Source organism: Lactuca sativa, chromosome 5 (assembly GCF_002870075.4).
Source record: "Lactuca sativa cultivar Salinas chromosome 5, Lsat_Salinas_v11, whole genome shotgun sequence".
In the NCBI taxonomy this organism is placed as follows: domain Eukaryota; kingdom Viridiplantae; phylum Streptophyta; class Magnoliopsida; order Asterales; family Asteraceae; genus Lactuca; species Lactuca sativa.
The window spans coordinates 247,832,205-247,850,203 of NC_056627.2; the positions used below are offsets into that span (position 1 = coordinate 247,832,205).

Sequence of the window (17,999 nt, forward strand, 5' to 3'; positions counted from 1 at the left end):
TAACGTTTGTGGATACCTTCCCTAACATAACATGTTTTAAAGCCATGAGGGTTGCAGATCCCATAAGAACTCTGCAGTTAAGCGTGCTCGGGCGAGAGTAATCCAGGGATGGGTGACCCCTTGGGAAGTTTTCGTGTCGGGAGCCCAAAGCGGACAATATTGTCATACGTGCCGAAGGGGGATGTTATCGAATGGTCTCCACAACCGAACCACAATCAGACAACAATGTAACCAAAATTAAGCTTATAAGCCAAAACAGAACTAACAATCAAAGACCTCCTTATAGTTTGATGATACCTACTCTAGGTTCGATTTGGCAAAATGCATAAACACCTCAAAATCCAAGCTTGTTTGACGTCAATGCTTATACCTAAATAAAAAAAACAACAAAATATGTTAACGACAACAATCGTTAGCTTTATATTTTCTTACGCTTGACAGGATATCACACGTCTTTTCTATAAACAAAAGATTAACCGCTAAGTCACTGCCCCACATTTTTGGATGCCACAAAAATTGGAAACTTTGTTCTCATGAAAGATCAGAGCCACAAACTAGAAAAATAATATACTAAATAACTCATGGTTTATGAATAATTGAACATGATATTGAAGCTTACATTATTGTGGCATAATTTTCATTTTGACAAAAGTAATTCCCCATGCATACCTCACAACTAATACAATTTTGTTGGACCTGCAGAAAGCAAAAATGTTGAACCACAAATCATGTATGTTTAATGAATTCAAGTGGTTCTCATCGTTAATCCAGAGGTATTCTGGTTTGTGGAATGATGTAGAAAGTTAGCAACTAATCCAAATGCACAATTTGAATTTATGTATGAAAAATGGCAATGTTTCAATATTAAGGTAAGAAAATTCTTGTGTTGTTCGCAGAATCCATTCTTCATATATACAAAATTAAGAAACTGATAAGAGTGGGGATTTTGATTTTCTTGATTTTTATTCATTTGAATCATATCATTCACCACAAAAACCAAGTAAATTTCTTGGATCAACAAAAACGTTACAACTTGAATCTAACAGTTAATAATAGAATTATAGTTTTATATATAAAATTAGGCGTTGTGGTCCTAAATCTAAATAGGGTTTTATATATGGGACGTAATATGCAATAAAAAAAATAAAGGAAAACATATGCAATTGAAACCATATTTTAAAGGAGAAAGGAGTGAAATACTGTCTAGCATGGATTGAAATCAGTAAATCACCACTATTTCTTAAAGCAAATCAACCCCTACAATTTTTGAAATCAATTGATTTAAGGCTTATACATTGAAACGGTTAAGAACAAAAACCCAAAATAATATTGAAACAATAAATCAATTTATTGCTGGAACTTACGACGACCAAGAACTGTTTACATCATCGACTTTATTTTGTAAAGGAATCCAAGAATTTTAATCGATCCCCAAGAGACGAAGATGAAAACGAAGTATGGTTTTTTTTTTGTGAACGATGTGGTAGGAGGTATTCTTGAAGAGGAAGTCAAAGTTGTTGTAATGGGAGCGATTAAGGTGGATGAATGGAGGGAGAAGTGTGTGTGAATCAAGAATTCTGGAAGATAAAGCAGATACAACATAACGGATTGTCGATAGGGCAGACTAGATATGATTCAGTGTTAATACTCATGGCGTCGGTTTCCTGGCAGATGATGTGGCATCAAATAAGTAGGGTGAAATTCGTTTTGGAGGCACGAGATTAAAAAGGTTTTCATATATATATATATATATATATATATATATATATATATAGGCTTAGGTTGTTTTGTTTAGAATATTTATTGTGTTATTGTATGCATAAATGTGAGCCAATCAAATTCATTTATTTTAAGAAACTGATTAATATATATTATTGAATTAAATATAATTGAAAAATATCATCTTAATTAATTGCAAGGGTATTTTAGTCAATTAATATAGATTTAATAAAGGAAAATTATATTTTTTAAGAAATCATAGATTCTATTAATTTTAAAAATCCGATTTTACGAATTATAATTATTTTAATTCGGACATTCTAACAGGATATGTTGATGGGTATATTCAAAAATAAAAATATTCTTGAACCATAAATAATAAAAATATTCTTGAACCTATTTCTTGATCATGACTTTAAAAATTCTTGTAGAGTAACAAATTTTTGAACAATCAATTGAAGGATAAAAACAAAATATACATTATTTCTTATAGAATACGGGTAACAATTATTAAGAATTACACTTATTGTTAAAGAATAATACTAAAAAAACTTTCTAAAAGAATAATGTTGCTTCTAATCACTTTCAATTTTGCGGTCTGTTCTTCAAGCATCAACTTCTGTGATTCCAACAGAATTGGAATTCATGATTCCATTCCAACCGAATTGATCACTATTTGGAATTTGTGATTCCAGCAGATCATGCGGAAAAATTTGTGATTCCAACAAAATTGGAATTTGTGATTCCAATAGAATTGGAACTTATAGCCTTGTACAACCCCATTGGAAAATCAAACTGATCAGTTGGGTAGTGAATCAAGCCCTAAAATAAGCAGAAGCAACAAATATCATTAACAAAATTAAAGAGACACTTTTGCCTTTGTCAAACTGATCATTTGGGTAGTGAATCAAAAATTTTACCTGTAACTGACACAACTAGAACCCACCATTACCACCCATCATAACCATCAATCATCTCCACCCTTGATCAGATACAAATAAGAAGTCAAGTAGGGTGGAATCATGTGCAAGGTTTTAAAGAGAGAGAGATACTTTTGCCTTTGTCACTACACCAACACGGAATCTTCTCACGAACCCTAGCTCTGCTACCATCAGACCACTAACAGGCCATATCAATTGCCGAGTCTCCATTTTGCATTCAATGTTATGTGTAATTCCATCAACAAGCACCATCTTCCTCATTCTTGTCCATCAAACACCTCTACATACCACCATAGATCAACAACATCAATGAATTCATCCTTATGAATCCAAAAAAAAGAAATAAAAAATAAGAAGGGAGAAGAAGGGGTTATGATCAAAGCAAGGATAAGAAAAGAAATTGAAATACCTGCAATCGATTTAGACAGATGGAGGGTTTGATTTTAGTAGGTTGTGGCGACGTCGATTCGGTGGTGTTCCGGCGAAAGAGGGTTTACATCAGAGACTCAATCTTTATTGCCTCAATGTTTTATCTTCCTTATATCGTTAGTTTGCAAATCATCTTCTCACGAACCATAGTTCTGCTACCATCAAACCACTAACAGGTCATATCAATTGTCGATTCTCCAATTTGCATTCAATGTTATGTGTAATGCCATCAACAAGCACCATCTTCCTCATTCTTGTCCATCAAACACCTCTACATACCACCACAAATCAACAACATCAATGAATTCATCCTTATGAATCCAAAAAAAGAAATAAAAAATAAGAAGGGAGAAGAAGGGGTTATGATCGAAGCAAGGACAAGAAAAGAAATTGAAATACCTGCAATCGATTTAGAGATGGAGGGTTTGATTTTAGGAGGCTGTGGCGACGTCGATTTGGTGGTGCTCCAACGAAAGAGAGTTTATTTTTAGGCGGCTCCAGCGACAAGTCGGCCTGGATCTTCTCGGGGGATTTATCGTGAGGTTGAGGGGAGTCGAACAGTGGTGGTCCCGTCGAAGTTGTGGAAGCGGCGGAAGTTGTGGGTATGAGTTTGGTTCAAAGAATAATAAGGGGGTATAATAAGATTAAAAGACATCAAAGACCAAAGTTGTAACTTCAATTAAAAGAAATATGAATCGTCATTTTTCCACCCTGTTTACTTCTTCATCGGTAAAAACGGGTCATTTTTTTATTTCGATGGATTCAAAGAAAAAAAGAAAAAATGTCAAATATGTGACCGTTGCTGCTGCTGCTTTCTTATTCGTCGTCTTTATCCATCCTCGCATCCACTCCACAGCCAAGTCATCGGTCTATAGGGCGGTGTTCACGCGTTCTTTGGGTTGTCACGTCGGAAATCACACGTCTCTTGCACTACTATTCCGGATAGCCTAAGACGATATGTTAGGGAGGTGCGATGGTAAAGATGTGAGTTCGGGTTGGTTTGGGGATGTGGGCCCAAATTGTTTTAATAATAACTTTTTTTTGTTTTTTATTTTTATTTTTTTTACATGACAATAATTTAATAGTAAAATACCCATTTTAAGTTTGAAATTGACTTAATCTACATCAAATATTAAAAAAAACGTGTTGCGAGTTAAAAACCTTTTTGTATTTTTTTAAAACAAACAACATACCATATAAATTATTTTTGTTGTTTTATTTAATTATTAATTACAAATACTTAACATACTTAATGAAATATACAATGTTTTGTTGATAGTAACCACTTATAAAAAATATTAGTACTATAAAGATAATTATTGGCGTGTTCTGCAAAACTAGCTGGTAACGGTTAGCGATTAGCTGGTAGCGTTTTGTTAAACGTTACATGAGGTAACTTTTAGATTTGAAACGTTTTGTTTAAGCTAAACGCTAGAAGTTTGTAGTGCCAAACAATATTTTCTACGCAAAACGAAACATTTTGTCAAATACTAAAGTTAGAAGTTCTTAAACGCCCATAAACGCTCCGTACCGAACAAGTCTCGTAACAATTTATGTAGCACAATTAAAAGGCCAACCGATGTGAGAAGTCCCTTCCGCATTATGTTATGTATTAATAATTAATTTAATATTCTATCAATCATCTCTTAGTAATTTATCCATATGTGAGTCGTTATCCATGTTTTACTTATTCATCCACACGCAAATCATTATTCATGTTTCATTCACTATTTATTGGTTTTTGTACGTGGCTTTATAATTTTCCCAAGAGATTACATATTTAATTCTTTTTTCATGTCCGCGTAATAAAAACGATCTTCATTTAGAACTATTACGAGCACATGACATGCACACTTTATTAAATTTTGGTAGATATATAGGACCATCTTTTTAAAGTGATAATGTATTTCTAACTTAGATTCTTCCACATCGAGTGTTTTTTTTGTAATATAATTTCGTATTGTCAAATTAATATTATAAATTATAAATTTATAATATATTTAGGTTACCTACTCTTAGGTTGGTTTATAACTTGCAAAACATAAAATATTGGAAGAAAACTAGAATTCAGAAGTGGTGTTTAAAGGACCACTCTTAGGGACAACCCTTTAAGCTAAAGCATGTTTTCATGTCTATTTCCATCTTCCTTAATGGTCTCCTTAAACATAAACTATTCTGTAATCATGTGTTAACCACACTATGCCCATATGTGACCATGGGAGGACCACACATTCTTCTCGATTGAATCCCTACTCCAAACATGTATGACATGATACCATTCTTTAGAATGATAGCTTCCATATACACAACATTAAAATATATTGTGTGCATATAAGCCACATGTTGGTGATTTTAGTGTCACCTGTTTATTTTAAGCAATGAGATTTATACATGTTTCAACCGGGATTATATGTTTGTTTTAATACAAGGTTGGAGGTATATAGTGGATATTTGTATTATTCTAGATTGATCCCAATACGGCAAAAAACGGGGGTCAAGGGGGTCGCGCCCCCTTACATGGTTCCAAGGGACAGCTCCCCTTGGCGGCCAGTCAGCGGGTATGAAAAAATGCAAAATTACTAGAGGTACCATAATAGAAATTATAGATTTTTTGGGGGTTCAAATGTAATTTTGTACGGTTTTCAACTCTAAATTGTCTTATCTAAAGGCAATTAAGAGCGAATTATGGGAGAAATCGGGACTCTCTTATGTTTTGAAACATAATAAATTTACACACAATATTCTCTCTAGTTCTTGATTGATCTTTTGTGCCTAGAAAATCGATTGTCTCTTTGAGGATTTTCCTAGGTTGAATTTCTTCTACTCCATACATAGGAAAGAAATATTGATTCGGAAAATAAATTAGCATGATCCTTGAAGAATCCAGTGATTATCCTATTATGATTTTACCCTATTTTCTAACGCAGCATATCTCTCACTTGTTTTAAATGATGCTCAAAGAGTGCACTATTGCACAGAAAAAGGTAACTATAGTGCATAGTCATTGACATTCCTGATATGTGTGCACAACTTAAGATCTTTTGCATTTCTAAGGTATTCTTTCTTTATGTTACACATGATATAGAATGGAAAGAAAATATAATATTTTAGCTTAGAACATTTTAGGGGAAAAAAGGATAAATGCCACTCTTAGACACAAAGAATTTGATCAAAATGTTCTTAAAGTAAGAAAAACGATAATAGATCCTGAATTTGATATATTCTTACATTTTTATTGTTACACCACTTAAACTTTGGGTTGAGTGAAACCCCTTTGTGTTAAAATCAGTGAAAATTTCTTGTGTTTGGAGTCTTAGAAAAGGAACTAAAAGTAGAGATAAGTAAATAGAAAGGGAAGTTGAATTATGATTGTAGACAAGAAAAAATTCAACATTTTGCTTTATTGTTCTTTACTTTTTTCAGTGGGTCCATTAATTTCTCCTTTAGAAAATTGTCTCATACAGATCTACAAAGCACCGTTTGTAGTAATCTATAAGCCTATAAAACGTTATAGGACATGAAAAAACATAAGATGACAAAGGAAAACATGTGTACTACTTCAATTGCAAGATAAATCCAATAAACTAGTAGAAGATCGTTCTTGGAAGAAAATAAGATGGTATCAAATATATGGATGTTGATCCCTTTTAATAGAAAGTGTTTTGGTTTTGAGAAAGTAGAAAAGTTTATTGAAATCCCGATAATACCCTTAGGCAACAAATCCAAGTTATATAGGAGGAAATTCAGTTTTCTTCCATGCATCGTGTGAGTATGTTAACACACATGACACATGTATGTGGATGTGTTCATGTACATTTGTTCGGTCATATATGCTTTATAATCATAACATATAGGAAATATGAAAATTCACGGATATTTAAGTTGGTAAATTTAAAAGGGAAATGGTTAGTTGCACATGGGATGTTTATAATATGAAATGATGCATATGAAGTTATAGGTCATGATAGTTCATAGACTTTTACGTCTTTCAAGGACATGGTGATTGTTTTGTGGATACACAAAGAAAAAAGAACAAAAGAACAAAGAAAAAACAACAATGTTTTTTTGTTTTTTAAAGAATTATAAATTTTTAAAAAAGTTGATATTGTTTTAAAATAAAAGATAAAAACTACTTAAAATATTTATTCTAGCACTTCTTAAATTGTTTTTACTTATAATGTTATTTTATAAATATTTTTATATTGTTAAAGGTAGATGTGTAGTTAGTAGTTACAAATTAAAACTTAACAACTCGTATAGAAAATTTATTTTAGTTATCATCATAGTAAATTATTGTTATTTTTACATAAATTAATAAAAATATAAAATGTCATTACATAAATATATATGTATTAAGTTGTTTTTTCTATGACTTATAAATTGATTAGACATATAATGAATTAATATATCTGACAATCTTAGGCTGTGTTTGGTGCGCCACAGCTAGCTGATAAGCTAACTTATTTTTTAAGCTTTTTTATGTTGTCGTGTTTGGTAAGCCAAAAAGTAGCTTATAAGCTAGCTTTTTGAAAAGCTACTTAGACTAGCTTTTTAGGAGCTTTTTTAAAATTTTCCAAATATACCTCTTAATTAATTATAGAAACACATATTCTTACATGTCCTTTTATGTAATTTTATATATTTCAGCTAGCTTTTCAACTAGTTTTACCAAACGTTATTTTTATCAGCTAGCCTTTCAGCTATCAGCTAGCTTTTTATTTAACAGCTAGCTTTTCAGCTAGTCTGCCAAACATAACCTTAGTATGGAAATGTTCCCCAATTTTACATTGAATATGCAAAGGCGGAAGGTCTTCAATTAGTTTTGTAAAATATTTGATTATGTCTCAAAGATAACACAACTCGGTGACTCAGTCAGATAAACAACCAAACAAGTACCTTTATTTGTTGTTAAAATATTTTATAAAGAGTTTTTATTAATAATAAGAAGAAGACGTACATAATATTATTTCTCTCTTTATAGGTTTCTGGAATTTTGATTCATGCAATTTTGCAATTTTAAAAATCTTTAATCTAAACCGTCTGTTCATCGCAAGTGCTTCTGACAAAAGGCGTGGGGTTATTTTCTTGTTCATCGTTGGGCAATTATAAAAATATCAAATTATTAGATAAATTAATACGACACAATAATAAATAATTTAATTTTTATTTATTTATCAAAATAATCATCATATCCTAAATAAATATTTCGAAGTGAGAAAACATATAATATATAATTTTTTTTCACCAAATCATTTTCTAAAAAAGAATAATTAGACATTTTTTAACAATCATATTATTAAGAACACTAGCAGGAAGCTAGAAAAAAACTAATATTCCTACTTGAATACCAACTAAAAGAGAATAACTATATTCTAAAAAATATGACTCCTCCTTATGCTATAGGTCTTGAAAACTTTAGTATTTCTGTACGACCAAATAACCCAAAAAGTTGTGATGACAATTACTTCAAGCTTACTTTTTTCACCCTTGAACGAGTCATACCATTCATCCATTCCATAATACTTGCTATATTTGTGAACAAAGGAAAAGAAAGGTCAAACCACTTACACACCTTTTTACGAATATCTTTACACATAACACCCAGTGGACACATGCCCACAATCTTCAACCGTAATAGTGCAAAGAGGGCATAACACGAAGTTGAGATCAATACCCCTAACCACCAGATTATTTCGAGTAGGTAATCTATCCAAAATGTATCTCCAAAGGTGAATATTCAATTTGATTGGAACCAACTTGCATCATTTTGTCTCAAGAACCCCCTTCACAAGGATTTTAGAATCAATAAATTTCCTAGTACTATTAACAGTAAATCCTTCCCTGGATCAATGCTCCACTCCCAACTATCTAACCTATCGACACACAAAACATGAGAGAGATCCTCAGTCAAGGTTGTAAGTTGTGAAGAAGTGACACCAACATCACGAAGTTGGCGACTCCAGCTCCAGACCCAACCTATATCGGTTCACCTATCTGCTGCTCAACAGTCTTTTACCTATTCTGACGCAAAAAGTCTAGGATACTTAGAAGAGAGTTTTTCATTTCAAATCCAAACATCATTCCAGAATCGAGTATTTTTCCATTTCTAATACGTCTAACAAAAAAAAAAGGATAATAACTTGGAGAACGTTCAATTTGTCAAAGACTTTCATAAGACTTGACCACACCCCCACCTTTCGGTTTAAGGGAAGAAGACACTATACCGCCATGCATATCATGTACATTTTTTATCACCTTGGCCCACAACGCATCCACCTTGTTATAAAAGTGTCAGCGCCATTTAATCAGGAAAGCTAAGTTGAAAGCCTTTAAACTTCCAATTCCCAAACCGCCTTTTCCCTTAGAGTTTAGAACCAACTGCCATTTCACCTAAGGGATTTTTCTTTCGATCTCACTACCTCCCTAAAAAAATCTAGACCGAAAAGACTCAAGCATATTATTCACATATTCTGACATTTTAAAGACAGACATATAGTAGATACCAATGCTATTTAAGATCGACTTTATAAGCGTGAGTCATCCTCCCACCGAAAGCAAATTCATCTTCCGATTAGCCAATCTTTTTTGAAGCCTTTGAATTATCGGATTCCAATTGACGACATGGTTCATATTAGCCTCAACCGGTAACCCAAGATAAGAGAAAGGGATACAAGCAAGATCACACCCTATAATACCAGCCATTTCCTCCACACGCTGAAAAGGAAGATCAATCCCATACAAGTTCGATTTGTGAAGATTTAATTTAAGACTCGAAACCAAATAAAAGTAGTTAAGAGCGGCCACCAAAGTTTCTATATTTTGTTCATCCCACTCTCCCAGAAATAAAGCGTTATCCGCATAAAAAAGATGGGACAACACAAGACCTCCATCATCAACCATTGCACCACGAAAGAGACCATGCGAAACAACTTCTTCTAACGCCACATTTAACCCTTCAATAATCGAAATAAAAAGGAATGGAGATAGCGGGTCACCTTGTTGAAGACCTAATTGAGGTGAGAACTCTTTTGTAGGGCATCCACTGACTAGAGTTGAACTACGGGAAGACACCAAGTAGGCTTTAATCCATTGTATCCATTTTAGAACAAACCCCATAAAACACATTGTGACATCCCCAATTTTTACGGCCAAAAAAGACTGATTTGTTTATGCTTATTAAATCAGAGTATTATTTTAAAAAGATTTATTGTGCGTATTTTTTTTCCAAAAACATGATAATAATATTATTAAAACATTTTCGAAGAAATGTTTTTTATTTATAAAACTCGGGATGTCGCCGTCAATACGACAACATAAGCATAAACGGAGACTTACAATGTCTCAATATACTAACGGTCTACGTCTTCTTGAATCTCTCATATATCATTATCCGAGTATTTTTATTTAATAACCTGTGATTCAAATAAACTGAGTGGGTCAGGTTGGGAAACCTAGTAAACACATAGGGTTTTCAATCCACAATATTATAATCTTTAATGATATATTCTTCAACATTCAAATAAACCAATTACTCTCATTCCTGTTATTCTCACTTACTAATCCTAATATGATGATCTCGAGGGGTCTTGTAGCACCTAGTTCCTGGTATGTATTTTTTTGATTTAAGTATTTTGCATTTTGTCTTGATACTCGGCGAGTTGAAGGCCCAACTCGTCGAGTAGGATCGGGATGGGACGCGTGACTTAAGTATTGGACTCATCGAGTCGGCGTCTATACTCGACGAGTAGAGTTTGACTGGACAAAACCCTAATTTAAGGACTTGCACCCTATTTAATCATCTCATTCCGCCCCCATTCGTCCCTATTGCTTCCAGAAACCCTTCATAGCGAACCCTAAATGTGTGTGGAGAGATTTAAGAGCTTTTGAGTGATCTTGGTGTTTTGTGTTGTCAAGGAAGAAGGGAAAAGCTTAGAGGATCGAAGGAGGACCAGAGGAGTTCGAGTTGGTGCTTCCTTTGCAGCTTCCATAAGGTATAAAGTCTATACCTTGCTTCTTCATTTGTTAGATCCTTTTTTAGGGAGATTTAGGGCTTTTATAAGCCACATGTGGAAACTAAACATGATTGGGGGTCAAACTTCGGATCTAGGACCTTTGAAGGGTCACAAGGCAGGAAGGGGTTGCTTTTGCACCCATGGAAGGCTCCATGCAACCTAAGAGCTTCTTTGGAACCTTTTTGGAGCTCAAAGTCCCATGCATGCACGTAAAGTTTGTAACTTTATGTGCTAGATTGATTGTAGGAGCCTAGATCTATCTTCTGGACAGGTGTTGTACAACAGAAATCGAGAAATGAGACTTGGACAACCTCGACTCGGCGAGTCCAAGGTTTGACTCCCCTTTTCTGTTTGGGTTCGAATGAACGCAGTTGAGTGTTAGAAGGATGTTTGAGGGTCCAAAGGAGTGACCTAAAGTATTGGACTTAGCCTTAGACCTGGAGTTCATGGGACTCAACGAGTGCTAGAACAGACTCGGCGAGTCCAAGGCAATCTCCTAATAGTTGAAGATGAACTCGACGAGTTGTTCATACAACTCGACGAGTCAAGGACAGGACTTGTTCTTTAGATGAAGATGAACTCGATGAGTTGTTCATACAACTCGACGAGTCGGATGAAGGATCATTCGATGTTCGAATAGGAGGAGAACTCGTCGAGTCATTGCCTAACTCGATGAGTAGGGACGAGAATGAGGACAATTAGATAAATAAGGACTCGACGAGTTGGCGGCCCAACTCAGCGAGTCAGGTCAACTGGAAGTTGACTTTGGCTTGACTTTGACTAGGTCAAGGGTAAAATATTCATTCTACCATAAGAGTAGTTATCAGACTCTGATTGAGTGTTTTGTGGGAATCATAGCCAGAGGATTTCCGGAGCAGCAACAGCAGACAGAGAGTCCCCGCGCAGATCAGCAGCTACTATTACGAGGTGAGTTACCTTCCAATAAGGGTGGGTCTAAGGCACCAATGCCGGCCCACCAGTAGGTAGTTATGTTTGAGATGATTGTCTTTGTGATAATTATCTTGATATGATAATGTGTTATGGTCATGAGATATGCCTGTGTGATATACTATGTGTGTGGAAGGGATTAGTTGTTCCTACCAAGTTATGCCTGACTATATGATTACGTCTTGTTACTGTATACTAGTGCTAGGGGGTGAAATAATCCCCAGTTACCGGTTGAAAGATACCGATGGTGTGTACCGGTTGAAAGATACCGATGACGGTTACCGGTTGAAAGATACCGATGGCAGTTACCGACTGAAAGATACCGACGGTGTTATGTGGTATGTGGTATGATGGGGGAACTCACTAAGCTTTGTGCTTACAGTTTCAGTTTTTGGTTTCATGTACCTCTTTGTCCAAGGGGAAAGAGCCAGCGGCGTAGCAGTGCATCACACACATGGTTTTTGCATCAGATTTTCTGGGATTATACTTTGATTTTCATTATTCCTGATGATATGGTTTTTGAGACATGATTTTATGATTTTATGAATGATGAACTAGTGACAATGTTTTGGTAACATAAATTATGATTTACTTAATTTAAAAACAAAATTTTTGGCCTCAAATTTTGGGTTGTTACAGGTTTTTATTAAAGGACCTTTATCGGCAGAAAAATACAATTCATAGATAATTAGGCACAACAGTATAATAATGCCTTGGGTGAACACAACAACACGGCAGTACATTAGCACTTTGGATAGTCACGACATACACAACAATATAATAGTACTTTGGTTTAGCATGAAAGTACAAAAGTACTTGGGATAGACACGACAGAAACGACAATACAATAGTACTTGGATAAGCACGATAGTACAAAAGTACTTGGATAGGCATGACATGTCACGACTTACTAATTCACATAGCTCTCACTTAACCTATCACAACCACTAATTTATACGATCCTAACGCAACCTCTCATTTATTATTACGCACAACCCTTTATTGCCAAATTATATTATTAAGTATATGATTAGATCAAGTATCAATCATATCATATTGTACAAATATATTAAACACAACAAAAATAGCATGCATAGAATTTAAGCAATTAGAACACTTGTATCTATGTGTAAGTTTGAAAGTAACTATGCACTCACATGACAAAATCATTGGTGATTGGTGAATCGGACAAAGCTTCACCTTACACCTTTTCCAAAAGACCTAGATGTACATAACACCAAGTATTAGTCTATTATCATAAGGGTTTAGATTCCTCAATAACCCCAAATTCTACTTCAAGATTTGAACAAGGAATAACTAGGTAGGATTATATTGGAGGTAGGGTCTATTTGGTATACATAGTATACTGTTTGGAAATCCCAAACAATATTTTAATTAGGATATCTTTTATTAATCCTAATTTACTATCTTTTTAGGGTATCTAATGATCCTAACATATTTTAATTAGGATATCTTTTATTAATCCTAATTTACTATATTTTTAGGATATCTAATGATCCTAACGTATTTTAATTAGGATATCTTTTATTAATCCTAATTTACTATCTCTTTTAAAATATCTAACGATCATAACTTATTTTAATTAGGATATTGTTTATTAATCCTAATTTACTATCTTTTTAGGATATCTAATGATCCTAACGTATTTTAATTACCATTTCAAGCATCCCTAATGGTAATCTAAACTCTAATGTAGTTTTTAATGTATTATTGTGAGCCCCTATAATCGACGCTTTGACCGTAAATGTACTCCAAATCATGATGCTTCATCGGACGTCGAATAGTAACTTATATGGAAGGTATTTTGGCGGGATTGTAGCTAGCAATCACAGGTGGGGTTGTCATGGCCCTGTATAGATCTATACATAACTTCCTAGCTCTCGCAAGACTAACGATTATAGGTATTAGGGATATGCCTAATTTAATCAAGGCTTTTGTAACGTCCCGAAAATTTAAGACCAAAAATTTCATTTTAATAATAATAAAACCATCATCCAAAACGTGTTTAGATAACCTTAAAAGGAAATAAGAGTATGTCAATAATCATCAAAGTACATCAAATCAACAAAACGTGGAACAATGTGGTGTGTTCGATGCAATCATCCCGAGCCCTTCACCTTTGTTCCAGAAGTACCTGAAACATAGGATGAAAACCGTAAGCACAAATCTTAGTGAGTTCCCCAAAATACTTCATACCATACATATCAACATACAAATGACCATGCCCAACAACCGTCAGGCCCCGCCCGACATCGAGCCCTTCTCGGAACAGATATGTCAATAACATGAGATGGGCCCCGCCTCATCACATTCATTAGACCCTGCCTGGTGTAACGTCCCAAAAACCAAGATACAATTTTTCATTTTAAAAAGAAGAGTTACAACCATCACATTTTTTCAAAACCATCACATGATTAATAATGTCAAACATCAGAGTACAATATCAAAAGTGTGCCATCAAGTCGGGCCCTTCCCCTTAGTACCGAAAGTACTTGAAACCACAAATATAAACTGTAAGCAAAAGCTTAGTGAGTTTCTCCAAAGTACTACACACAAAACATAAATAAGTAAGTATTATGGGTCAAACCATAGTCTTACAAGCAAATTCCTGCCTAGGGCCAAATCCCGGTCTTCCATACAGGTGCCCAGGGTAGATCCTGGTCTTTCATACAAATGTCAGGGGCCATATCCTAGTCTTTCATACAGTTTCTAGGGGCCAAATCCTGGTCTTTCATATACATATCTCAAATATAGCTAACACCCTATATCACAAATAATGGGTAGGCCTTGGTGCCTTTGACCCATTGATACAGTGAGAAAACTCACCTCAGTCCGCTGATACGTAACTAAATGCTCGGCTACCTAACCGGAAGATCCCACACTGAACACAAAAAATCATCATAATCAGAAATAGGTTATAAACCATAACCGTGGGCATAAATCCCAAATCCAGACCCCTATAGTAAAAGCCCATTTACCTTTCCCATAATGGGCCTAACAAAACTTGGCCCAATAACACACTAATGGACTCCAATGCCCAAAAAGGCACAACTAAAGCAACTTAAGGCCCACTAACAAAATCCTAGGGACCACTCATGCATCAAACAGTCCAAGGCCCAAAACCCATCTAAGGCCTAAAAGTCCAAAGCCCAACCAAAAGCCAAAAGCTTAAGGAAAGCCTCTGCTCGGCGTACGCATTGTACGCTTGGCATACTCGACCACTCATCAGTACGTGCAGCGTACAACTTGGTACGCCCGGCATACTGAGCTAGTTGACACCATAAGCCAAAAAGTGCTTAATCCACTCAGCCATAAGATCCAACTTCTAGATCTTGTCCATTTTAGGGTTCTAATACATAAAGTTGGAAACTTTATCCCTTAGCATGCCTTAATGAAGCCCAACATCCATTTTTATCCATCAAGGATCATATTAAGGACTCAAATTCATGCATGGGCTTATATCAACCATCAAGATGACATTTTTATGCATCTATAATAACAAAGGGAGAGTGATATAACACCTCTAACTCCTAGAGTTTCCCAAACTCACCAAGAGAACCATGGGACCAAAGAAAGCTCATTTTCAAGCCCTAAACTCTAACTATCAAATGGATCATCAAGGTAAGAACTTTTTACCTTCAAAAGCTCCTAAAGTTGATGAAGACTATGGATCTAGAAGCTCAACCTCAACAAATGCTTGGTCTCTAAGTTCCTTCTTCTTGAAAACACATAAAAATGCCATAAAAGTCACTTCAAAGCTCAAGAACACTTGAAAGGATGAACTAGGGTTAAATGGGACATAAAGAACAGTGGAGGTTGATGGCGGTGAGTGTCCAAAGGCCATAATGTTTTTTAAATATGGATCATGCCCTAAAAATTAGGGTTTGGTCTTGGCTATCGTACGCCCAGCGTACGTTGTTAATTTCGTTGATTCCATGCGTGCATGTACGCTAAGCGTACCAAACGTACACCCAACGTAATAGGGGACGATTTTTGCAAAAAATTAAAAATTAAAGAACAAAATAAGAACATACCTGGAATCAGATGTTACAAATCTCCCATACTTGAATTAGACTTCGTCCTCGAAGTCCGCTGATGCAAATAAATCTGGGTAGTGATCCTTCATCTCGCCCTCCGGCTCCTACGTCCACTCAGAGCCATTTCAATGTTGCCATTGCACCTTCACTAGATTAACCACTTTATTGCGTAGAGTCTTAGTTTTCCTATCAAGAATCGCAATCGGCATCTCAAAGTAATTCAGGATCTCATCCACCTAAATGTCATCCAACAAAATCACTATTGAATCATTGGCTACACACTTTCGCAACTGAGACAAGTGGAAAGTGTTATGGATATGACTGAGCTCATCAGGAAGATCTTGTTGGTATGCAACCCAGACCACTCAGATAGTAATCCTGAAGGGACTAATAAATTGGGGGCTAGCTTGCCCCTCTTCCGAAACCGGATGACACCTTTCCAAGGTGACACCTTCAACAACACCAAGTCCCCCCACCTGAAACTCAAGGTATGAACAATGTCGATCAACGTAACTCTTTTGTCGACTCTACACGACCCGCAACCTGTCACGCACCTGTTGAATCAACTCTATGGTCTTAAGCATCACTTCAGTGCTTCCCATGACCCAATGACCAACCTCACCCCAACAAATCGGGGTCCTGCATCTCCTCCCATACAACATCTCAAATGGCGGTTGGTCAAAACTAGCATGGTAACTATTGTTGTAGGATAACTCGGCCAGTGGAAGGTAAGTATCCTAACTCCCTCTAAAATCTAACATACAAGCCCAAAGCATATCCTCGAGTGTCTGGATCGTCTGATCACTCTAGCCATCGGTTTAAGGGTGGTATGTTGTACTGAAATGAAACAGAGTTCTCAACTCCTCATGAAACTTCCTCCAAAACCTGGGGGTGAAGCGAACGTCCCGATTCGAGACCACTGAAACTTGCACCCTGTGCCGAACTACCACCTCCCGTACATAAATCTTAGCAAGCTTTTATACAGATATGCTCTTGGCAAACGGGATAAAATGAACACTCTTGGTTAATCTGTCCATAATGAACTAGATAGAATCAACACCACGCGCCGTCTTAGGAAATTTTGTGATGAAGTCCATAGTGATCTCTTCCCACTTCCACATGGGAATGGGTAACGGTTGTACCTTGTCGTAGGGTATCTGATGCTCGATCTTGACTTTCCTGGAAGTTAGGCATCGCTCAACAAACCAAGTTATTTCCCTCTTCATATAGGGACACCAATATTTCAACCTCAAATCCATGTACATCTTCGTGGCCCCTAGATGGATAGAAAAATTTGAATTATACGCCTCCTCCAGTACCGTCTGTCTCACCCCACCTGATGTCGGGACCCAAACCCTACCACACCGAGTCAGCAATCCATGGTTATCCCTGAAAAACAAGGGAATTTGCCACTTATCCGGTCGACCTTCCAATTCTCCCTTTTCAAAGCCTCCACTTGAACTTCTTTGATCAAATCTAATAGAGGCGAGGTGACGACCATCCTCAAGCAAACATCCTTGATAGGAGTACTTGTCGTCTTGTGGCTCAATGCATCGTTCACCATATTTGGCCTTCCCAGGGTGGTACAGGATCTCGCAATCGTAATCCTTTACCACATCCAACCATATCTACTGCCTCACATTCAGATTCGGCTAGTCCATCAAATATCTCAAACTCTTGTGGTTGGTGTAGATAGTACACTGAAACCCATACAAATATTGCCTCCAGATCTTGAGGGTGAAAACCATGGCCCCCAACTCCAAATCATGTGTGGGGTTGTTCGCCTCATGAGGCATCAGTTGCCTCGAAGCGTATGCAATCACATGCCCCCTCTGCATAAACAACTCCCAAACCCAAGATAGAAGCATCGCAATAAACCACAAACTCATCAA

General features: G+C 35.9%; 1 protein-coding gene and 1 long non-coding RNA gene across 2 annotated transcripts; both read right to left on the bottom strand.

The window, feature by feature from the left end:
- Positions 1–228: 228 nt before the first annotated feature.
- Positions 229–1,700, bottom strand: LOC111877978 (uncharacterized). The gene is made up of 3 exons (XR_002845599.2): positions 1,365–1,700; positions 620–696; positions 229–370 (listed from the first exon to the last, which is right to left on the bottom strand). It is a non-coding gene; the product is annotated as an uncharacterized LOC111877978 (long non-coding RNA).
- Positions 1,701–9,626: 7,926 nt separating this feature from the next.
- LOC111877965 (uncharacterized) lies at positions 9,627–10,214 on the bottom strand. The gene has a single exon (XM_023874465.1). It carries the CDS (start codon positions 10,212–10,214, stop codon positions 9,627–9,629), a length of 588 nt encoding a protein of 195 aa, XP_023730233.1.
- Positions 10,215–17,999: the final 7,785 nt, after the last annotated feature.

Bases quoted from the DNA above. Each gene is read 5' to 3' on its own strand.
- LOC111877965 (XM_023874465.1), bottom strand. From the start codon at position 10,214: ATGTGTTTTATGGGGTTTGTTCTAAAATGGATACAATGGATTAAAGCC.